The sequence below is a fragment of the Mercurialis annua genome, linkage group LG6 (assembly GCF_937616625.2).
Source record: "Mercurialis annua linkage group LG6, ddMerAnnu1.2, whole genome shotgun sequence".
Lineage (NCBI taxonomy): Eukaryota > Viridiplantae > Streptophyta > Magnoliopsida > Malpighiales > Euphorbiaceae > Mercurialis > Mercurialis annua.
In genome coordinates, this window is record NC_065575.1 from 44,520,621 (window position 1) to 44,540,867 (window position 20,247).

At 34.3% G+C, this 20,247-nt stretch overlaps 4 protein-coding genes and 1 long non-coding RNA gene across 10 annotated transcripts; 3 read left to right on the plus strand and 2 right to left on the minus strand.

Annotated features, from left to right (window-relative positions):
- Positions 1-1,025: 1,025 nt before the first annotated feature.
- LOC126688127 (pentatricopeptide repeat-containing protein At2g46050, mitochondrial) lies at positions 1,026-3,783 on the minus strand. Its single transcript, XM_050382720.2, has 2 exons — positions 1,741-3,783; positions 1,026-1,290 (listed from the first exon to the last, which is right to left on the minus strand). Exon 1 carries the CDS (start codon positions 3,592-3,594, stop codon positions 1,786-1,788), a length of 1,809 nt encoding a protein of 602 aa, XP_050238677.1. The 5' UTR covers positions 3,595-3,783; the 3' UTR covers positions 1,026-1,290; positions 1,741-1,785.
- A 2,679-nt stretch (positions 3,784-6,462) lies between these two features.
- LOC126654046 (probable E3 ubiquitin-protein ligase RHB1A) lies at positions 6,463-19,540 on the plus strand. 5 transcript variants are annotated; one of them, XM_056106252.1, is made up of 6 exons: positions 6,463-6,731; positions 7,229-7,271; positions 7,468-7,591; positions 8,683-9,055; positions 9,207-9,316; positions 9,544-10,224. In XM_056106252.1, exons 3-6 carry the CDS (start codon positions 7,529-7,531, stop codon positions 9,571-9,573), a joined length of 576 nt encoding a protein of 191 aa, XP_055962227.1. In that variant the 5' UTR covers positions 6,463-6,731; positions 7,229-7,271; positions 7,468-7,528; the 3' UTR covers positions 9,574-10,224. The 5 variants fall into 5 exon arrangements, 3 of the variants coding, with proteins under 3 accessions (XP_055962227.1, XP_050204044.1, XP_055962228.1); XR_007632398.1 differs by lacking the exon at positions 7,229-7,271 and adding an exon at positions 19,276-19,540 and having other exon boundaries at positions 6,465-6,731; positions 9,544-9,938; XR_007632397.2 differs by lacking the exon at positions 7,229-7,271 and adding an exon at positions 11,975-12,244 and having other exon boundaries at positions 6,465-6,731; positions 9,544-9,938.
- Positions 14,207-18,230, plus strand: LOC126654045 (G-type lectin S-receptor-like serine/threonine-protein kinase SD2-2). 2 transcript variants are annotated; one of them, XR_008790989.1, is made up of 3 exons: positions 14,207-16,912; positions 17,683-17,809; positions 18,146-18,230. XR_008790989.1 is itself a non-coding variant. In XM_056106250.1 (2 exons), exons 1-2 carry the CDS (start codon positions 14,374-14,376, stop codon positions 17,706-17,708), a joined length of 2,565 nt encoding a protein of 854 aa, XP_055962225.1. In that variant the 5' UTR covers positions 14,207-14,373; the 3' UTR covers positions 17,709-17,839. The 2 variants fall into 2 exon arrangements, 1 of the variants encoding a protein (XP_055962225.1); XM_056106250.1 differs by lacking the exon at positions 18,146-18,230 and having other exon boundaries at positions 17,683-17,839.
- Positions 17,758-18,052, minus strand: LOC126654047 (uncharacterized). The gene is made up of 2 exons (XR_007632399.2): positions 17,962-18,052; positions 17,758-17,884 (listed from the first exon to the last, which is right to left on the minus strand). It is a non-coding gene; the product is annotated as an uncharacterized LOC126654047 (long non-coding RNA).
- Positions 18,086-19,187, plus strand: LOC130014768 (probable E3 ubiquitin-protein ligase RHB1A). The gene is made up of 2 exons (XM_056106251.1): positions 18,086-18,518; positions 18,668-19,187. The coding sequence occupies exons 1-2, from the start codon at positions 18,086-18,088 to the stop codon at positions 18,817-18,819; spliced, it is 585 nt and encodes a 194-aa protein (XP_055962226.1). The 3' UTR covers positions 18,820-19,187.
- Positions 19,541-20,247: the final 707 nt, after the last annotated feature.

Sequence of the window (20,247 nt, forward strand, 5' to 3'; positions counted from 1 at the left end):
GATGTAAAATGAGTAGTTGAAGTGATAAAGATTAGAATCGAACCCAAGTGGACATACTCGGGCGATTTACGGTAAAAACAAAAAACAAAAAATCAAAAATGAAAGGAAATCAGTTTAGGTCGTAGTCTTAGAAGGATGACAGCCGCATCGTATTTGTGAGAATAAAATGGGTTTTGATGGTGGTGAGCCTAATTTCCTCTTCTTTTTTTTTTTTTTTTTTTGGTAAGCCCATCCGGTTTCCAAGGCTTCGCCCTGACTAATCCGGATCCGACCCGCGTCGCGCACCTGGCATGGTGGATGAGTCTGCCAGTGGGAATTTTCTGCATTCACAAGGACTCGAACCCGAGACCTTGCTTAAGCGATATCAAGCCGCTTACCACTTGGACCAACTCCCATTGGTACCGATCCAGTTCTTATAACAGTGGTCCCACTAGCTAAACATCCAAAATTGAAAGTTAAATTATCCTATTTCCTGATGAATACTTAGATTAGAAGCTAATCAACAACCATCTGCATTAGGGAGGAGATTATCAGAGTTATAAATGTTAAATAGTTAATCTTTTACTTTTTATTTTAGCCTGTATAAATTCTTTTTATATTATTTTAAAGTTTAACGTTTTCTATTTTAATATTAACTTCCACCTTCGTTTGTATCTTATTATTTCTTTTAATTCATGGTATATTCAATCTCCCTTTAATATTATTATGGTATCAAAACCAATTTCTTACTCTTACCATTTATTTGATTTCATCCTTAACTTCGTGGATACAAAGCACTACAAAATATTATTTGTCGTCTGTTCGATTTGCTCTAGGCGCTGCTATCGGTTCTGGGAGGATCTATTTGTATCTATGACAGTCGATGCGCATTTCTACATTTTGTCGTTTGTTTGTATCTTTGCTCCTTATTAGGTGTGCATCAGTTTGGCTATTCACCTTCTCCACTCGTCTTTTGAATTTATTCTCGGAACTCCGCAGTTGCTTTAATTTGTTATTTCGACTCGAGTTGATATTTTAAATATGGCTAAAATTAAATATGATTTGCTTTAAGCAATTAGTGTTCAATTAGATGATACAAATTATGCATATTGAAGTTATACGCATGATGCTTATTAAGGGCTAAGGACTAACTACCACTCAGACAGTGTTGGATTAGTTTCCACTCAATTGATTAAGTTGGAGAATTCCTTTTGTTCCAATTTCAAACATATATTCTTTATGTTTCTTTATTTTCAGTAGCATTCTGATTCAAAGCCCTGTCAAAATCCTGGTTGTTTGCTCACCCGAAATCTGCATGAAAATAACTGTTAGTTGAGCAAAAATTCTTGCAAACTATTTCGACAGATTCAACCGGCTATTATGTTAGTAAAAATGATACAGTTTTTTATATGTACATGCCGTTTTTTCTCGTAGGGTCAGTACAAGAGCAATTTTTCATATTTACTGTCGTTTTACTTTTCTAAGTAGCCGAACACAAAAAAATTGACCCTTCTAAATTGGAGTTCTGGTTCCGCCCCTGGCTTTGACTGTCGGGATGTATGATCATTGATATGTATTTCCCTGATTTTTAATGAAATGCTAAAAGCTATTTGTTATTCTATTTTCTGTACCTTTCTTATCGAAAATTTTCTGTACCTGACATGTACAAAAAGTTCAGAGCATAGAAAACCCTACAGGATAATATGCTTAATTCTAGTTGAAAAAACAGCCACGGTAAGAACAGAGAAAGTATACAAATACCTCAAAATGATGAAAAGCAAGCTTTGAGTTCGGATCACAGTAAAATCAGCACTCTATGCTCACATCCATTTGCCACCACAATATCCTTAGCATGCAGTACATCTCTGAAGCTGGAGGGTGGCATTTATCACCGGACACAAACATGTGTACCGCGCCATGAAGTTCCGTCCAGCTGCAGCCTGGTACTTTGTAATCACATTTGTTCTTTATTCGTTTGCGCATGCTTGCCGCATCATGCCAACGAGCCTCATAAGCATATATATTGGACAACATAACATAATTCACAGTATTATTTGGCTCCAACTCTAGAAGCTTTTTTGAAGCCAATTCAGCTAATTCCACATTTCTATGTATTTTACAAGCCCCAATGAAGGCTCCAAAGGTGTCTGCTCTGTGGTCAATTGGCATTGAGGTTAAAAGATTAAAAGCCTCGTCCAAAAGTCCAGCGCGACCAAGAAGGTCGATGAGACAAGCATAGTGTTCTACGTTTGGAAAAATATGATAATGTTTAACCATTAAACCAAAATAATGGAGCCCTTTCTTTATTAACCCTGCATGACTACAGGCAGAAAGAACACCTAGAAAAGCAATTGAGTCTGGGCTTATACCGGCAGATAACATCTTCTCGAACATCGCGATACTATCTTCTGGAAAACTACTGAATGCATAACCACTGATAAGGGAAGTCCATGTAACAAGATTAGGCTCTGAAACTGAGCCAAAGGATGCAAGTGCACTAGCAGTTCTACCACATTTAAAATATGCATTTATCATGGCATTTCCAATTGATAGAAAGGACTGAAACCCAAATTTCACTACATAAATGTGAACTTGCATAATTTCAAAATCAGCTGACGCATTGCCGCATGAGCTAAGGACGCTAGCTAGAGTAAGTTCATCTGGAGCAAAATCCTCCCGCAGCATTTCTTTTAGAAGTTTAATAGCCTCCTTATCATCTCCCTGATGCCCATAAGCCACTACCATAGTATTCCAAGAAACTACATTTTTAACAGCCATGGCATCAAAAACCATGCGAGCATCGTCTACGTTTTCGTTCTTTGCATACATATGAACAAGTCCACTAGCAACTAAAACATCTAAATCAAAAGATAATTTGAAAACTAAACAGTGAATTTGCTCGCCTAGTCCCCAAGAACCCAAAATTGCACACGAATTGAGCAAACTAGAAAAAGTAAAACCATCCCCTGTCAAATTTTCCAGCTGCATCAATTGAAAGACTCCCAAAGCCTCTACTGCCAATGAATTAAATGCATAGCAAGACAACATCACATTCCACAGCACCAAATCCTTGTACAATACTCTATCAAAAACACACCTGGCCTCGATTATCAGTCCACATTTTCCATACAAATCAACAAGAGCACTACTGATAAAACAGCTCAACTCATATCCATTTTTCAATACTAAACAATGCATTTGTCTCCCAATGTCGACTCGATTTAACTCAAGACAAGCGCGGAACAAACCGTTCAACGTTATAGGATCGAAACCTACCTTATCAAGCATCATTCTCTTAAAAAATGTAAAACCCATGTAGAGACTTGGTTGGTAATCACTACCACAGTCAACAAGTCCACAAATTACAGTATTCCAAGTGACCAAATTTCTCACAGTCATTTCATCAAACAGTTTATATGCATCGTGGAATTTTTTGCATTTAACATAGACATTCAGAATCTGATTTTGGAAAGACAACTCGTTGTGAAACCCTAATTTTATTAAATGTGTATATACTTGTTTTCCACCTTGAAGAAATTTCCTTGTTGCGGTGAGTTTGAGGGATTTTGAAAGAGTTGCGAGGAGAATTTTCGTCGTTTCGGGAGGCAACGGCATTGTTTAGACTGGGGTTGGTTAGTTATTGCCCTGGAGAAGGAATTGGCGGGAATTGTACCTGATATTTGAAATGGACGGTGGGGATTTAGGTTGACAGGGCAGGGCATTTTCAGAGCGTAGAAAGTTTGATAGTAGTAAAGGTAAAGAGCAATTACTATTATCCCCCATGAGGTTACATTAGAACTACTGTTTTCCCTCTCCAAGTTTGAGAAATCACCATATACTTTTTTTTTTGACGATAATCACTATATACTTCTTAATTTTTATATTTTTATATAACTAAAATCTCCTTATATAAGGAGGAGATATTAGTTGAAGAAAAACCAAAATGTGAGGAAAAAAAGCTATAATTTAAAATTTATAAAGAAAACAGTAATTTGATTGTAACTCATGGAGATAATAATAATTAATTCTAAAGGTAACTACTATACGAGACTCCAACTCAGTAATTGTTTCTGAATTTTGTAAGCCGATGGTTTGATATTACAGAATTTATTTTTAAAATGAATAAACTTTAACTAGCCTTAATGCAAACTACCCTAACTTTTATATTTGTTGGTCTCATAATGTTATAGTATAACTCTTAATTGATGCTTCCATTGTAAACATGTAATAATATAATACAGGGAAAAGGTGCAAATCTGCCCCTCATGTTTATATTAAGAAAAACATTTCTTTTTTCATATATGAGAACTACAACTGTATTACCAAAATCTGAAAGTACTATAAAAGAGTAAAAAATACCCACTTGACAGTAATTCAAGATTCCAAAAGAGAGAAATTTGAATAATAGTTAAAATTGATCATTAAAGCAATAATGAGTATAGTTTTGATGACTGTTTAAGGGATTAGACTTTGCAAATTATTTGGCTGGTGTCTTTTTGAATTTCAGTTTCTTGCCGAAACATAAGAAGATTAAAATTGGTAAAAGTTATTCCACGTTGCCTAATGGATTGGAGTACAATTTTTATCTTCACACCGTTATTTAAAAGGGCACATTTTCTCTAGTTTGTTAAAGTTAGGTGTGTTTTAGAACTTTAGAAACACTGAAAATCCTTCCACCTTTGAACTTTTTTTCAATTCCACCACTACCTAGGAGAATTGTCAATTGCATCCTATTTGGAGTTTTCAGTTTTCGACTCTATCCCAAAATTTAAAAAACTGACAATTTAAATAATTGAAGGATAAAAATGTTAAAATCAACTAAACAGAAGGGTTATATCAATCTTTTTTCTAATTGAAAAAATACAAACAAATTTTTCATCTTTAAAAATGTTTAAACAAGTCCTAATAACTAATTAATTTATTATATTTTATAAATAATATAAGTTACCTTAAAAAAATCTTTTAATTTTTTTACCACCGGTGGTGGTGCTAGAGAGTGGTGGTCTGTTGAAGACAGACCACCACGGGTTGGTCTGTTCTAAGGAGAACAGACCAGACCACCACGGCGGTGGTGGTCTGTTAGATATAATTTTCTGAATTTTTTTGAAAATTAAAACTTGAATAGCACCTGGGGAGAATGAAGAAAGTTCAAGCATGGACAATGTACAAATTACAAATTTATATTAATACAGGAGTCATTTTAACTTGTAGTAGTATTTGATAATCTATTTTGATTTGGTTAGCATTAGCCAATAGAAACACACCAATAATTATCCCAATTGTGCGACTTGCTAACCTCACAATAATCATTAGGGAGTCACTACAAAAGCAATATTTAAAAGAGTCGGCCACTACAAATCAGCATTTAGAAGGTGTATATTGAAATTATTATTTATTTTTCCGCGCAATTTTTGTTTTATTTAAGAGCAAGTACGGACGTCGGTCCAAAATACATATGAATGACAAAAATAATACTAAGATTCTTCCAAATTTCCAATTTCATATTATCCTACTTTTATACTTCGATCCCGTAATTCCTTTCTAATTACAATTTATCCAATTAAATATTAAAATGATAAAAAATCTACTAGGCTCTCGAATATGTCTCACAACAAAATAAATCGCTTTTAACTTTTTTAAGTTAACTAAATTTTATGTGCCTAAATATTAAATAATCTCTTTTAATTTTTTTAATTAATTAAATTTAAAAATTTATATCTCGGAATCAAGTAAAACATACATTTGAGCTACACATAAATGTTACTTGACTTCAATTTGACTAAAAAATATTAAAATTTGATTTTAAAACATAAGTTCAGAACTCATCACTGGTTGATTCAATCGGTCACTTTTAACCAATTTCATATTATCCTATTTTTATACTTTGATCCCCCTAATTCCTTTCCATTGACAATTTATCCAATTAAATGTTAAAATGAGAAAAGAATCTCGAATATGTCTCATAATAAAATAAATCACTTTTTAGCTAACTAAATTTTATATGCCTAGATATTTATAATTTTTTTAATCAATTAAATTTTAAAATTTATATCTCGGGACCAAATAAGACATACATTTGAACTACACATATCAGGTGTTACTTAACTTCAGTTTGACTAAAAAAATAAAGTAATTATTTGATTTTAAAATATAAGCTCAGAATCCACCACAGATTGACTCAATTAGTTAAAGGTGTGAAAAGTAAGCATGAGATTTAAAGATTTTAGATTCGAATTCCATTTCCCACCAAATAAAACTTATCAAAAAATTTTATAGGTGAGTTATTAAAAACGCCCTTATTAAATAGAAGGTACAGACGGTGAAATGTCAAAACTAACCTTCTCGAGGATTTATCTAGATTTTCCTCGTCATACAAAAAAAAATATAAGTTCGAAAGGCGGATTGATTATTTGACCGTAGTCTCGTAGTAAAATTAAGATTGAAAATGGAAATACACACACTAAAATAGAGGAAATACAGTAGTGTGGGGGGAAATGAGTGAATATAATGATGCAATTTACAAAGAGTATAAAGAGACAACAACGACAAATTTCCAAAAGCCCTCTCTTTTATTTTTCAGCGAATGGAATTTCTTCCTCCTCCTCTTCTTCTCCAACTATTTTTTGCTTTCCTTGTCTCAAATTAGGGTTTTTAGCCTTCCTTTTTCTGCTCCGTTTTGTATCGCAAATTTGTAAACTCAATCTATTTATCTCTATATATAAATATTCCATTGATTCTTGTGCTGCTAACTGGTAATTCTTACTTTTCTTTGCTTTAATTTGAATTGAAATTTTAATATTTAGCTTGTTTTTGTTTTGTGCTTGAAGTTTCACTGTACAGTTAGCTAGATTTATATGGTGTATTTTGTAGTAGTGAGTAGTACCTGTCACGATTTATCTTCTAGTTATTCTTGGCTAAACTGTATCCATTACTCATTGTTTTTTGTAGAATATTCTGTCTATATGTAATATTGTGCTCAGCTTTTGTATTTTGTGCAGTTAAATTCATTTTTATTTGTTAATTTAGATAATTTTGTCTGAGTTGGTTGAGTTGGTTCTTTATAGCGCATGCATATGCTTTTTGGGGGAGTTGAAATCATTTTCGAGAAGTTATTTCAGTTGCGTTTTTTGAAGATCGTGTCATGTATGGCTTGATTGATAGAATTGAATTCTAGTTGCAATGACCTATGCAGGCATAAAATTTGGCTAAATATAGTTTTGATTGAATTGAATTTGTTGTGCGTTTGTAGAATTTTCGAGCGATGTGATTCAGATGTCTCAGATGTAGTACAGGTTCCAATCCTTGAATTTGAACAGAAGAAAAATGCTTCTTGTTAATGCTTAATTGAGTTTAAACTTTCTTCCCTTGTTCTGTTGGTTGTAATGGATTTAGTTCGTTGATCTCGATGTTTGTTTGCGTGATAATGCTTAAACTTACTTGGTCTATCTATTAAATCTAGCATTTTGACTGTCTGTTAACGTCACACAGAAGGAAGATATGCACATAAACTTGTAGCATTGACTAAATAACAGAAACAAAATTGCAAGGGATGGGAGGTTGTTGCTGTTCTTCCGGAAAATCTCATCTGCATGGAACGCCTGTATATTATTATGTGAGTAAGATAACATCCTTCTTTGTGTTGTGGTATTATATATGTCTTTGATCTTGAAATGCTCGAGTAGTTGCTATTTCTGCATATATATAGTAGATTTATTAGCTATTGTTTATGCTGTGTGATCAAGATCCCTTGCTCCAATTGAAATCTGGGCTCTCGGAATGAGTGGAGATCACTCGTTGGGAGTAGTGGGAATTGCTTCCGGCTTCGATCTTTTATCGGTCTCCATAAATTAGATATGTAATGTATCTGATATTTTTTTGTTCAAAATGTCTTAAAAAGTTCAAATTTTTCTTGTGCTAATTGAAGGTATTAAGATCATTATCATGACTTGTTGGTGCACAGTAAAAAAATTCACAAGCTGATATAGTTCTTTTACAGACACTCCTACATTTATAAGTTACTAGCATTCACTTACTCACTGTTCCATGCGGATGCTATATTCTTCCCATAGAGAGTGTTTCACTTACCTCTTTGGCTCCTAATTATTCCTGATATGAGCCAGATTTGATCTCCTTCATTTACCTCTAGTTTTTTAAGAGTTTATCAATTTCCTTCGGTTTCCTAAAAACCGGCAGCCATGATGTTGGGCCGAGTAAACGTTAAACTTTAGCATTGAAACTTCTTTGGATTGCGAAGGCATACCACAATCTGGTGAAGCAACTATCAAACCGTGTTTTATACCAAGCAAATGATTATCACTTTATTTGGCCTGCAAAAATGGAGAAGTCAATTGAATAAGTCTTTTTTTGCATGATAATACTATGTGCTCAGTTAATATAGGGGATAGGATAGTATATCATTGTAACCGATGAAAATTTAGAGCCTTTGTTGTCTCGTATTATTTGCTTTTTATTTAATTCTATATTTGTGTGTTCTGTGTATGTTACTTTGTTGATGTATATAAGTTGAAATCCTAATAATTGGATGTAGAGAAACATCTTTATGAAAGGATACAAGATGAAACTTCTTTGACAGTTTTATGCAAGAATACTAAAGTTTAAGTACAACTCTATAAATGTTAACCAATGTGCACTGATTTTATGAAAAATACTGCTCTGAAAACTCTTGGAACACTTTTATTGCAGTGTCCACCAGTTATGGAAGAGCACGAAACCTTGACATCTCACAGTGGTGTAGCCTCTACATTCACTGCAGGTCTCCTGGCTGAATTGAATCTGAATACATCAACACCAGATACTTTTCGAGCCCCTCCTGCTCCATTGCCATATGATGTGGTTTTGGGATGTCAAAGATCATCAGATTCTGAATCGATTAGAGAAACAATTAGCGGCGGCAGTTTTGAAACTTTGGCTACGTATGAGGATCTTGAGGATCCAGATTGCAAAGCTCTACCAAGTTCCTTACCTCCCTCGCCAAAAAAGCCAGAAATATCAGAAGCAAGTGATAATGCTGTTTCAGCATCTGAAGAAGAGGACGCTTGTCCCATTTGTCTTGAAGGTGCTACTATTTCACTATCTTAGATGAACCCTTTCATGAATCATGAATCAGTAACACATCTGATTAGGGGGCACAAGTCAAATTTATTTCTGTTTTTATTTAATTAAGCAGTTAAAAGTAATTGATGTCCGTGTTTCTATCTACCTCACAGAATATGACTCTCAAAATCCAAGATTTCTGACGAAATGCGAACATCATTTTCACCTCTCTTGCATTCTGGAATGGATGGAAAGGAGTGACACCTGCCCAATATGTGATCAGGTTTGTTTCTAGAAAATGACTTTTTTTGTTAAATTAGTGTTATTTTAGGTTGCTTATTTCTTAAAAGTGTATATGTTGCTCTTACTTTTCATGAAATGATGTTAGTACTTGTGGTTGGTGATTGTAGTGGGCAAGACTATCTTACTAATAATGAAAATACATCATTTACGAGTAGCTAGCACCATTTTATTTCTTTGAATTTACTTTCTGCTTCTTAAATATAACAGGAAATGGTATTTGATCACGCCTTCAACTAGTAGCTGTTTAATGCTTTTCCAAGATGAAGATTTTATTAGTCACCTCAACTGAGAGCTCGCCAACTTAGTGGGCCGCAGTTGCATGTAAGTTTCGTCTTGCAACTGCTCAGTCGAGTGTACTCACAGACACTTTTTAATGTTGGTCTTGATTGGTTTGAAGGTTGGAAATAGTGATTGCCTGTGGGAAGGTCAAAAGTAGGAAAATGGATTTTTAATGCAGAACAAAAACAAATTGGCAGCTCATTGTTAATACTTTAGTTGTTAGTTTTCAAGTGAAATTGCAGATAGACACATGTTCATCAAGGGATCTCAGGAAAAGGAAAAAAAAAAGGAGCAACCTATAAGAAATTTTCTGCAAACAAATGGTCAGTTAATTACATCCCTTTGCTCCTGTATTTACTTGTTTGCTGCATTCAACTGGGTCCGGTCTCTTGCTTCTGGAGATTATATTGTAAATAGAATATGTTAGGTTTTGTTTGTGTTAGTGTTATAGAATGATCAGTGAAAAGATATGGTGTGTTCTATTTTTTTTTTTCCTGGACTCCGGTTCAATCAATATTTTCCGTTTCACAAACGTGTTGGAAATTTGGCGTTTCAGACATGAAACTTCATTTTTGATATATACAACCTTAAATTTACAATGTTTCGCCATTCTCATGTTCAAGTGTTCCGATTTTCCGTATCTGTGTCCGTGCCGTGCCTGTGTCAGTTCGATTTTAATACTCCCTCTGTCTCATTCCAATTGAGAAAATTTCAATTGCACATTATTTAAGAAATTTTAGTAACATTACTTTTATATCCTCACATTACATTAAATGCATCATAATTTTTAAAAAATATACTTTCTAAATGTATTAATTGAAGAGGGTAAAAAGAGAAAAGTAGTGTGAAAAGTATTTTATAAATAGTAATTGTCAATTAGAATGGGACATCCAAAATAGAAAATATGTTCAATTAGAATGGGACGAAGGGAGTATTACATTACTTTATCTCATTATTTCTTTATATATTTATAAAATTTAAGATATGAAATAAAATAAAGTAATATTTATACTACTATAGGTGGACTACAAAAGTCAAAGTAGAGATTGGGTGCCTTTTGACACGTTTTAAAATCATAGAGCATGTGAGCCGTGCTTTTCTAACGCTCGATTAAACTATTGTTGATCGTGAAACGCCAAGGGCGTGGCTATTTCATGTATTTGTTGTTTAGAGAGAACTGAATTATTGTGCTAACTGCTAACAAATCCTCTCCCTTATTGAGGAAATTTTCAGGGAGAGTACCTTTTACACGCGATATAACTAAATTTAATTCATAACTTTTTTTATCATCTAATTCATAATTATAAGATAGTTTTAAATTTATTATAATAAAATTTATTTTCATCCATATAAACTTATATGAAAGTGATCCGGATGCTTATTAAATTGCTATATCACTACATAAAAATGTTTTTGGCTTTCGGTGGCTCACTCTTCTAAATTACTTCTCTCTTTATCTTTAAGCATTTGGAAGACGAAAAAGACAATAGTAGTTTTATTTTATTTTATGTATTGGTTGGTATCTAGTTATAAAATTAAAGCTACTGATTTTTTTTTAATTTATCAAATTTCATCAAATCAAATATGAAACAATCATAATTCTGAAAAAAAATTGGATATTTTTATACTAAATTTGATATTTTGGCATGGAACAAATATTTATTCCAACATACATTGTTTGATTTGTAGATTTATTTATAAAAATAAATTATCAATTATATTACTAATAAAATACAGTCTCTAACACTCGGTGAATAAATTAATGGTATCAAAACTGTAGTTATGACATACGATTTAACCACAATTTTTTTTATTAAAAGAGATAATAAACATTTCATAAAGAGAAAAAAACAAGAGATTTTTTACAAATATCGGGAAAAATAAAAATATTTATAAAAATACAACATGCATTTTTTTAACAGAATTACAAAAAATAATTACAATACAATTTTTTAAAAAATAATTACAAAAATACAGTTTTTATATAAAAATCAATTTTTCCAGTTTTTATATTTGTTTGGTATATAGTCTGTATATAATTCATTAATTTTGTATATAATCCGTATATAATACAGATTGTATACAATGTTTGAAAAATAAAAAATAAATGCAGGTCATCAGATCTTAAAAATAAAGAAAATGAGGATGAAGACAAACTGAAAATCCAAAAACAAACAAAAAATACAATTGATAATCAAGCGTTAAGATTTGAAAATTCAAATTACAAATCTACACATACAAAAAAAAACATAGATCTACACATACAAAAAAAACATAGATCTACACATATAAATCATAGATATATACATACAAATATGATTTCATAACATTGTAGATTTGATTTTGAAAATAAATTTAGATGGCGGCGTACGGCGGCGGTGACAGTGTGCAGGGGAACAACGACGAGATCGTGAGGGAGGGCACGGCGGCGGCGATCGTAGCAGCGGCAGCGGTGATTGTATCAGCGGCGGCGGCAAGCGGAGCAGCGGGGGCAGCGTAGAGAGGGTGCGGCGGGGAGTGGAGGAGAAGGAAAGTAGATTGTGGTGTGATTTTATAAGATGAAAATTGATGTTAGTGGTAGTGGATGTTAATGGAGGAATTAGAGAGAAAATAAAATTAGAATTTGAGTGGAGAAGATGAAGAAAAAGAGAAAAAAATATATTTTTGCTAATAAAAGAGATAAAGTGGTATATTTAGAAATATGGAAAACACTCTTGTAAAGAAAAAGATAAGATACTATGTTTGTAAATATTTTATTTTATTATTTAATAGAGTATAAATATTCCAAAAAAACAAATATAATATTAAAATAAGTTACTATAATTCATAAACAATTTCATCTTTATTGCTTAAAGATTTTCAATCTATTTATAATTTTAAACTTTAGTTCATCAAGTACAAAAATGAACAAAATCGACCAGATATTATATTTTTAAAAATTTAAGTAAAAAGAAATTGACTACTGTATATGGTAAAAATAAATTGACGACAGTTAAAAAAACTATAAAAGGCTAATTCTTTATAAAAGAAAACACAAAATATTTTTTTAAGTTAGTGATACTTATTGTTAGGATAATAGATTCTGGAGATTACTGAACTTTATCCGAATTACAATTTGGTAACTCAACTTTAATTCGTTATAAAATGGTTACTGTACTATAAAAAAAATCAACTTTCGACGATTTTTAAATGAATTCTGGCCAATTTCAGTCAATTCCTTAATGAATTTCGGCCATAAAAGCCGAAATCCAGTGATTTCTAATGACTTGCGGAATGACATGGTGAGAGAGGGAGGATGACTCGGATTCCGGCTGCCATATAAAAAAAATTTGGCCGAAATTCATTTAGGAACCGCTAGAATTCATTTAGGGTTAATGTTATAAAAATTCACCAATTTTACATATTTTCTTAATTTAGTCACGTTTTTTTAAAACTTCTCATAACAATACACTAGTTTTCATTTTTTTTAAATTCATACACGGTGCTTACATGTTATTTATTTATTAGTTAATAATGACTTACACTTCAGCAAAACACCAATAAATGAGTCTCACGTTAATACTGTGGATGAATTTGGGACAAATAAAAATTAGTGTATGTTTATGAATTTTTTAAAAAAATATGATTAAATCGAGAAAACGTAAAATTGGTGTACTTTTTATGACATTACTCTAATATTTTAATTGATTAGCAACTTTTAAAATTCTTATAGATTTCTTTTAAAGAGATGGAAATATCTTTTAAAATGATGAGAATGACTATACTTTATCGAAAGTAGATAAACCCCGTGAGTGGACTTCAGTGCATTTGTCTGCCACAACATCACTCTCTGCAGTTGTCCTTTTTCAGCTTTTTAGTTCATCTTAGCATTTTACTCAAATACCCCTCATCCTATTATTTTACTTTAGTGTTCTCATGTAACTATTTATGAGCGTGATTCTGTATATGCCAAGACTAATTAGTTGTTTTTTTTTAATAATTTGTGGCAGGGGAGAGTTTGGGAGAGAAATTGAATCCATAATCTTAAATATCCATCGTTTATACTCTTTGAATTACAATTTGTTGATAAGACTAATTAGTTGTTAGTTGTGCAAATAAACTTTCAGTAAAATGGCCTAATTATTAATGGCTAAGGTTAGACTATATGATTTTTAAGTTATAAATTTAAATTTCACATTGATTAAAGTGCTATTTAATAAATTTATATTTTTTATTATAAAATAAATCTTTAATATTAAAAAGAATTTAAACTTTAAACTATATTAAATTAATTTACACCATTTATTTTATAAAATTATTAATAGAATATGAATCATTTTTAGATGGGACTAAATTTGGAAATACTATTCCAACATAAACTTGTATAGTCTAAGTAAAATTTATCGAGAACCCCATTAAAATCTTAAATGATGATTAAAAGTCCAAAGCATTTAAGTCTAATTAATAGTATCAAAGCAAAGACATTGTTTAACTAGGAGGTTAATCTCGTAACATCAACCGGATATTCTTACAGTCTTTTTGTCATTTTGTTTTCTGTCTCTCGAAAAGGCAGCTTTTGCACCGCTTTCACTAATATCTATACAAACAAAATCCCACACAATCTCCCCCCCCCCCCCAAAAAAACATGTCTAAAAACTAGACTCCGGCAAGCGGCGGCGACGGTGGCGGTGGGACTTCACTGTATCCATATTTATCAGATTCAGTCATGTCCTTCCGCTCATAAAACATGCCATTTTTCTCTTCTCGCCAACCCATGAAATGTCGCCAACTCTCTGTTTTCTCCTAATTTTTCTGGTCGCAGCTTCTAATTCTTCACTTCTCGTTAAATCTGAGCCGTTAATTGCCCAAGATCTTCGAATAATATCACCAAACTCCTCAAATTTTGAATACCCAGTACTTGAAGACTACAATGGGGCTAGAAAAAGTGAAAAACCGGAGTCTAAAATGGTTATCATCACCGGAAATTTCACAATTCCGAGTGAAAACTACACTTTTCAGATGGGTTTTTTCACTCCGAACGGCGGTTCAAAATGGTATCTTGGCATTTGGTACGCTTCAACCCCAACCCCAACGTACGTCTGGGTAGCAAATCGTGAAACGCCCGTCACAAATCTTGCATCTTCCACGTTAGAATTAACAGAACTGGGACAGCTGTCGTTAACGGAGTCCAAAAACTCCGTAATTTGGCAGAGCTCAAACTCAGAGAAAGCCACGGAGTTTCGGTTTCTTGACAACGGAAATCTAATTTTATTATCAGCCACCGGGTCAGTTTTATGGCAGAGCTTTGATTACCCAACTGACACGTGGCTACCGGGTATGAACATCACTAAGGTACAATCTTTAACCTCGTGGAGAAGCTTAGCGGACCCGTCGCCGGGTTTATATTCTCTCCGGCTAAGTTTAAAAGGGTTTAATGAATTTGAGCTGGTGTTTAATAAGAGTGTTAGATACTGGAGCACCGGTAACTGGAACGGTAAGTTATTCACCGGTGTTCCTGAAATGACAGTGCCGTACATTTATAATTTTCACTTTGCTGATCCGTTTAGTCCCACAGCGTCGTTTTGGTACACTGAAGTGGCGGCTTCAGATGCGGCTTTGAAGCCGCCGTTGACTCGGTTTCGGGTCGATGTTAATGGGCAGTTGAAGCAGTTTACTTGGGCTTCACAGGTGGCGAGTTGGAACATGTTTTGGTCGCAGCCGGAGAATCAGTGTAAAGTGTATGGATTATGTGGGGAGTTAGGGTTTTGTAGTAGTGATAGTGAATCTTCTAAGCCTTGTTTTTGTCTTTCCGGGTTTACGGCTAGTGATTATGACTGGGAGTACGAGGATTATTCCGGTGGGTGTGTGAGGGAGAGCGGTGATCGGTGTAATGAGAGTGACGGGTTTGTGGAGGCGGGTATGGTGGCGTTTGAGGGGGGTAATTCGGTGTCGTATAGGGGAAGTAGGAGTGATTGTGAGAGGTTTTGTTTGGGAAATTGTTCTTGTGTAGGTTTAATTCATGACCAGAGGAGTAATTTATGTAAGAATTTGTATGGTTCTTTATTGAATTTGAGAAATCTGAGCTCTGAAGTTAATTATCAAGATGTGTTATCTATTAGGGTTCCTAAAGAAGGCACGATAAAGAAGAATGATTCAAAATCTGTGCTTTTGATTGGTGGTATTCTTGCATCTATTGCCATTTGTGGGTTAATGGTAGGGATTTTGCTGATTTTGCAGATGAGGAGGAAGAAGATCAAAGGTATTTGTAAGGGTAAAGGTAATAGTAACGGAGAAGACGGTGGCGTTCCGATGTTGAATTTAAAGGTGTTTTCTTATAAAGATTTGCATGCGGCTACTAAGGGTTTTGCTGATAAACTCGGACACGGTGGATTCGGTGCTGTGTTTCAAGGCGAGTTGTTGGATTCTACTCGTATTGCTGTCAAACGCCTCGAAAGGCCAGGCGGTGGCGAGAAAGAGTTCAGGGCAGAGGTATGTACCATTGGCAACATACAACATGTTAATCTTGTTAGGCTTATAGGGTTTTGCTCAGAGAATTCTCATAGGCTTTTGGTGTACGATTACATGTCGAATGGTCCTATAAGTGTTTATTTACGCCAAGACGGACCCAATTTGAGTTGGGATGTTAGATTTCGTATAGCCGTTGGAACCGCTAGAGGCATAGCGTATTTACACGAGGGATGTCGAGATTGCATTATCCATTGTGATATCAAACCAGAAAACATCCTTTTGGACGGTGATTACACGGCCAAGGTCTCAGATTTCGGCCTAGCAAAGCTCGTTGGTCGTGATTTTAGTCGCGTGTTAGCCACCATGAGGGGTACCTGGGGCTATGTAGCTCCGGAATGGATATCCGGAGTGGCCATTACTACAAAGGCCGATGTTTATAGTTACGGAATGACATTGTTGGAATTGCTTAGCGGACGAAGAAACGTTGAGGCGCCACCCTCTGCAGGTGGCGGCAAAAAAGGCGAGCATGGTGAGAAATGGTTCTTTCCGCCATACGCTGCACAACAAATCATTGATGGCAATGTAGCAGCGGTGGTAGATTATAGACTAGGCAGGTCATATAAAACCGACGAGGCTGAGCGTGTTGGGTTGGTGGCGATTTGGTGCATACAGGATAGCGAGGACGAGCGACCTACGATGGGAATGGTAGTGAAAATGTTAGAGGGGGTGGTTGAAGTAGCCATTCCTCCAGCTCCAAAATTATTACAGGCTCTCATTTCTGGAGACTCGTACCACGGGATTCAAATAGATTCCGGTACTGGTATAATGCCGGTCAGCAGTGATTGTTCCGGTGAGAATATAGGAGTATCTATGTCATCTGTCACCAATGCCTCCCCTGTAAAGGAGAATGCCATTGTATAACTAACAAGTTGTTACTGGACATAACTGTATCACTGACCAAACCTAATTAATTCACTCTTTAGGTTGTAGGAATTGTTGTCTTTCGTTCTTTTGGGATTTATTTTCTTTTTAATGTAGAAAATTGTATGTAAACTGTATCCATTACTCATTGTTTTTTGTAGAATTTTCTGTCTATATGTAATATTGTGCTCAGCTTTTGTATTTTGTGTAGTTAAATTCATTTTTATTCGTTAATTTAGATAATTTTGTCTGAGTTGGTTAGTTGGTTCTTTATAGCGCATGCATATGATTTTTGGGGGAGTTGAAATCATTTTCGAGAAGTTATTTCAGTTGCGTTTTTCGAAGATCATGTCACGTACGGCTTGATTGATAGAATTGAATTCTAGCTGCAATGACCTATGCAGACATAAAATTTGGCTAAATATAGTTTTGATTGAATTGAATTCGTCGTGCATTTGTAGAATTTCCGAGCACTGTGATTCAGATGTCTCAGATGTAGTACAGGTTCCAATCCTTGGATTTGAATAGAAGGAAAATGCTTCTTGTAAATGCTTAATTGAGTTTAAACTTACTTCCCTTGTTTTGTTGGTTGTAACGGATTTAGTTCATTGATCTCGATGTTTATTTCCGTGATAATGCTTAACTTACTTGTTCTATCTATTAAATCTAGCATTTTGACTGTCTGTTAACGCCACGCAGAAGGAAGATATGCACTAAACTTGTAGCATTGACTAAATAACAGAAACAAAATTGCAAGGGATGGGAGGTTGTTGCTGTTCTACCAGAAAATCTCATCTGCATGGCACGCCTGTATATTATTATGTGAGTAAGATAACATCCTTCTTTGTGTTGTGGAATTATATAGGTCTTTGATCTTGAAATGCTCGAGTAGTTGCTTTTTCTGCATTATATATGGTAGATTTATTAGCTATTGTTTATGCTGTGAGATCAAGATCACTTGCTCCAATGGAAGTGTACCTGGGCTCTCGGAATGAGTGGAGATCACTCGTTGGGAGTAGTGGGAACTGCTTCCAGCTTCGATTTTTTATCGGTCTCCATAAATTGGATATGTAATGTATCTGATATCTTTAAATGTTAATCAATGTGCAATGATTTTATGAAAAATACTGCTCTGGAAACTCTTGGAACACTTCTATTGCAGTGTCCACCAGTTGTGGAAGAGCACGAAACCTTGACATCCCACAGTGGTGTAGCCTCTGCATTCACTGCAGGTCTCCTGGCTGAATTGAATCTGAATACATCAACACCGGATGCTTTTCGGGCCCCTCCTGCTCCGTTGCCATATGATGTGGTTTTGGGATGTCAAAGATCATCAAATTCTGAATCCTTTAGAGAAACAATTAGCAGCGGCAGTTTTGAAACTTTGGCTACATATGAGGATCTTGAGGATCCAGATTGCAAAGCTCTACCAAGTTCTTTACCCCTGTCGCCAAAAAAGCCAGAAATATCAGAAGCAAGTGAAAATGCTGTTTCAGCATCTGAAGAAGAGGACGCTTGTCCCATTTGTCCTGAAGGTGCTACTATTTCACTATCTTAGATGAACCCTTTCGTGAATCACGAATCAGTAATACATCTGATTAGGGAGCACAAGTTAAATTATTTCTGTTTTTTTTTATTAAGCAGTTAAAAGTAATTGATGTCTGTGTTTCTTTCTACCTCACAGAATACGACTCTCAAAATCCAAGATTTCTGACGAAATGCGAACATCCACTGAAAGCTCGTCAACTTAGTGGGCTGCAGTTGCATGTAAGCTTCGTCTCGCAACTGCTCAGTCGAGTGTTCTCACAGACACTTTTTAATATTGGTCTTGATTAGTTTGAAGGTTCGAAATAGCGATTGCCTGTGGGAAGGTCAAAAGTAGAAAAATGGACTTTTATTGCTGCACAAAAACAAATTGGCAGCTCATTGTTAATACTTTAGCTGTTAGTTTTCAAGTGAAATTGCAGATAGACACATGTTCATCAAGGGATCTCAGGAAAAGGAACCTGTGAGAAATTTTCTGCTAACAAATGGTCAGTTAATTACATACCTTTGCTCATGTATTTACTTGTATGCTGCATTCAATCGGGCCCCCTCTCTTACTTATGGAGATTATTTTGTAAATAGAATACGTTAGGCTTTGTTTGTGTTAGTGTTATAGAATGATCAATGAAAAAATATAATGTGTTCAATTTTTTGTTTTATTTTTGGACTTGATTTGATGTGTTCTGTTTGAAGTTAAAAGAGTCAGAATTATTTGTATGCCTTACTAGTTGCCAATACTGTCAACAGAGGTTAGCCATTATTTGAGACCATCTGTTTGGACTGGTATGGACATGTCATTCGATCAACACTTTCCGTCTTTGAAACGTGTTGGGAATTTGGAATTTGGTGCTGCGGACATAAAACTTCAATTTTTAATATATCAAACCTTGAAATAACAATGTTTCGCCGTATTTGTGTTCAATTGTTTCATTTTCTGTATCCGTATGTGTCGGTGTCTGCTACATAGGGTCTTGATTTTAGTATTATAATTCTCTATCTCATTATTTATTTATATTTTTATAGCATTTAAGATATGAAAACATAAAATAATATTTATACAACTGCTTTAGTTAGCCTTATAGATGGACTACAAAAGTCAAAGTAGAGATTGCAACATTGACTTCTAAGCTCATGCAACCAATTGCCTTTTGACACGTTTTAAAATTATAGAGCATGTAAGCCGTGCATTTCTATGCTCGATTAAACTAATATGAGACGCCAAGGGCGTGACTATTTCTTGTATTTGTTTAGAGAGAACTGAATTATTGGGATTGAGATTGGGATTTCTTTAAGTTTATTTGAACTTGAAGAGGTCATGTTCACTAGAGGTGGAACCGAGGTAGCGACCGCGCCTGCAAATTTTTTTTTTAACAAAAACACCCTTAAACTTTTTTTTTTGAAACAATATAGTAATTTTTATGTATTTCGCCTCCTCAAAATAAAATTTGTATGATTTCGTCCCCCCATTTCACAAAAGCTAGTTCCGCCCCTGATGTTCACGATCTACACCACTCATTTTAAAATAAACGGTATAAATTAATTTGATTAAAATTGTATTTTTTTTATCTACACCTTTTATTTTAAAACGAACGGTGTACATTGTAAATATGACCCCTTCATGTTCAAAATGAAATTGAGGGAATTCCAATCCGAATTATTTTGCCAACTGCTAACAAATACATAATTATAATTCACTTCACTCTTTAGGTAGTAGGATTT

What these genes read in the sequence shown, in the direction of transcription:
- LOC126654046 (XM_056106252.1), top strand. Translation starts at nt 7,529, where the DNA reads ATGGGAGGTTGTTGCTGTTCTTCCGGAAAATCTCATCTGCATGGAACG. An exon ending in GAACGCCTGTATATTATTAT is followed by an intron (nt 7,592 to 8,682) that starts GTGAGTAAGATA and finishes CTTTTATTGCAG; the next exon opens with TGTCCACCAGTTATGGAAGA. An exon ending in CCTGCCCAATATGTGATCAG is followed by an intron (nt 9,317 to 9,543) that starts GTTTGTTTCTAG and finishes TAAATATAACAG; the next exon opens with GAAATGGTATTTGATCACGC.
- LOC126654045 (XM_056106250.1), top strand. Translation starts at nt 14,374, where the DNA reads ATGTCGCCAACTCTCTGTTTTCTCCTAATTTTTCTGGTCGCAGCTTCT. An exon ending in GGTCAGCAGTGATTGTTCCG is followed by an intron (nt 16,913 to 17,682) that starts GTGAGAATATAG and finishes AACGCCACGCAG; the next exon opens with AAGGAAGATATGCACTAAAC.
- LOC126688127 (XM_050382720.2), bottom strand. Translation starts at nt 3,594, where the DNA reads ATGCCGTTGCCTCCCGAAACGACGAAAATTCTCCTCGCAACTCTTTCA.
- LOC130014768 (XM_056106251.1), top strand. Translation starts at nt 18,086, where the DNA reads ATGTGCAATGATTTTATGAAAAATACTGCTCTGGAAACTCTTGGAACA. An exon ending in TTGTCCCATTTGTCCTGAAG is followed by an intron (nt 18,519 to 18,667) that starts GTGCTACTATTT and finishes TCTACCTCACAG; the next exon opens with AATACGACTCTCAAAATCCA.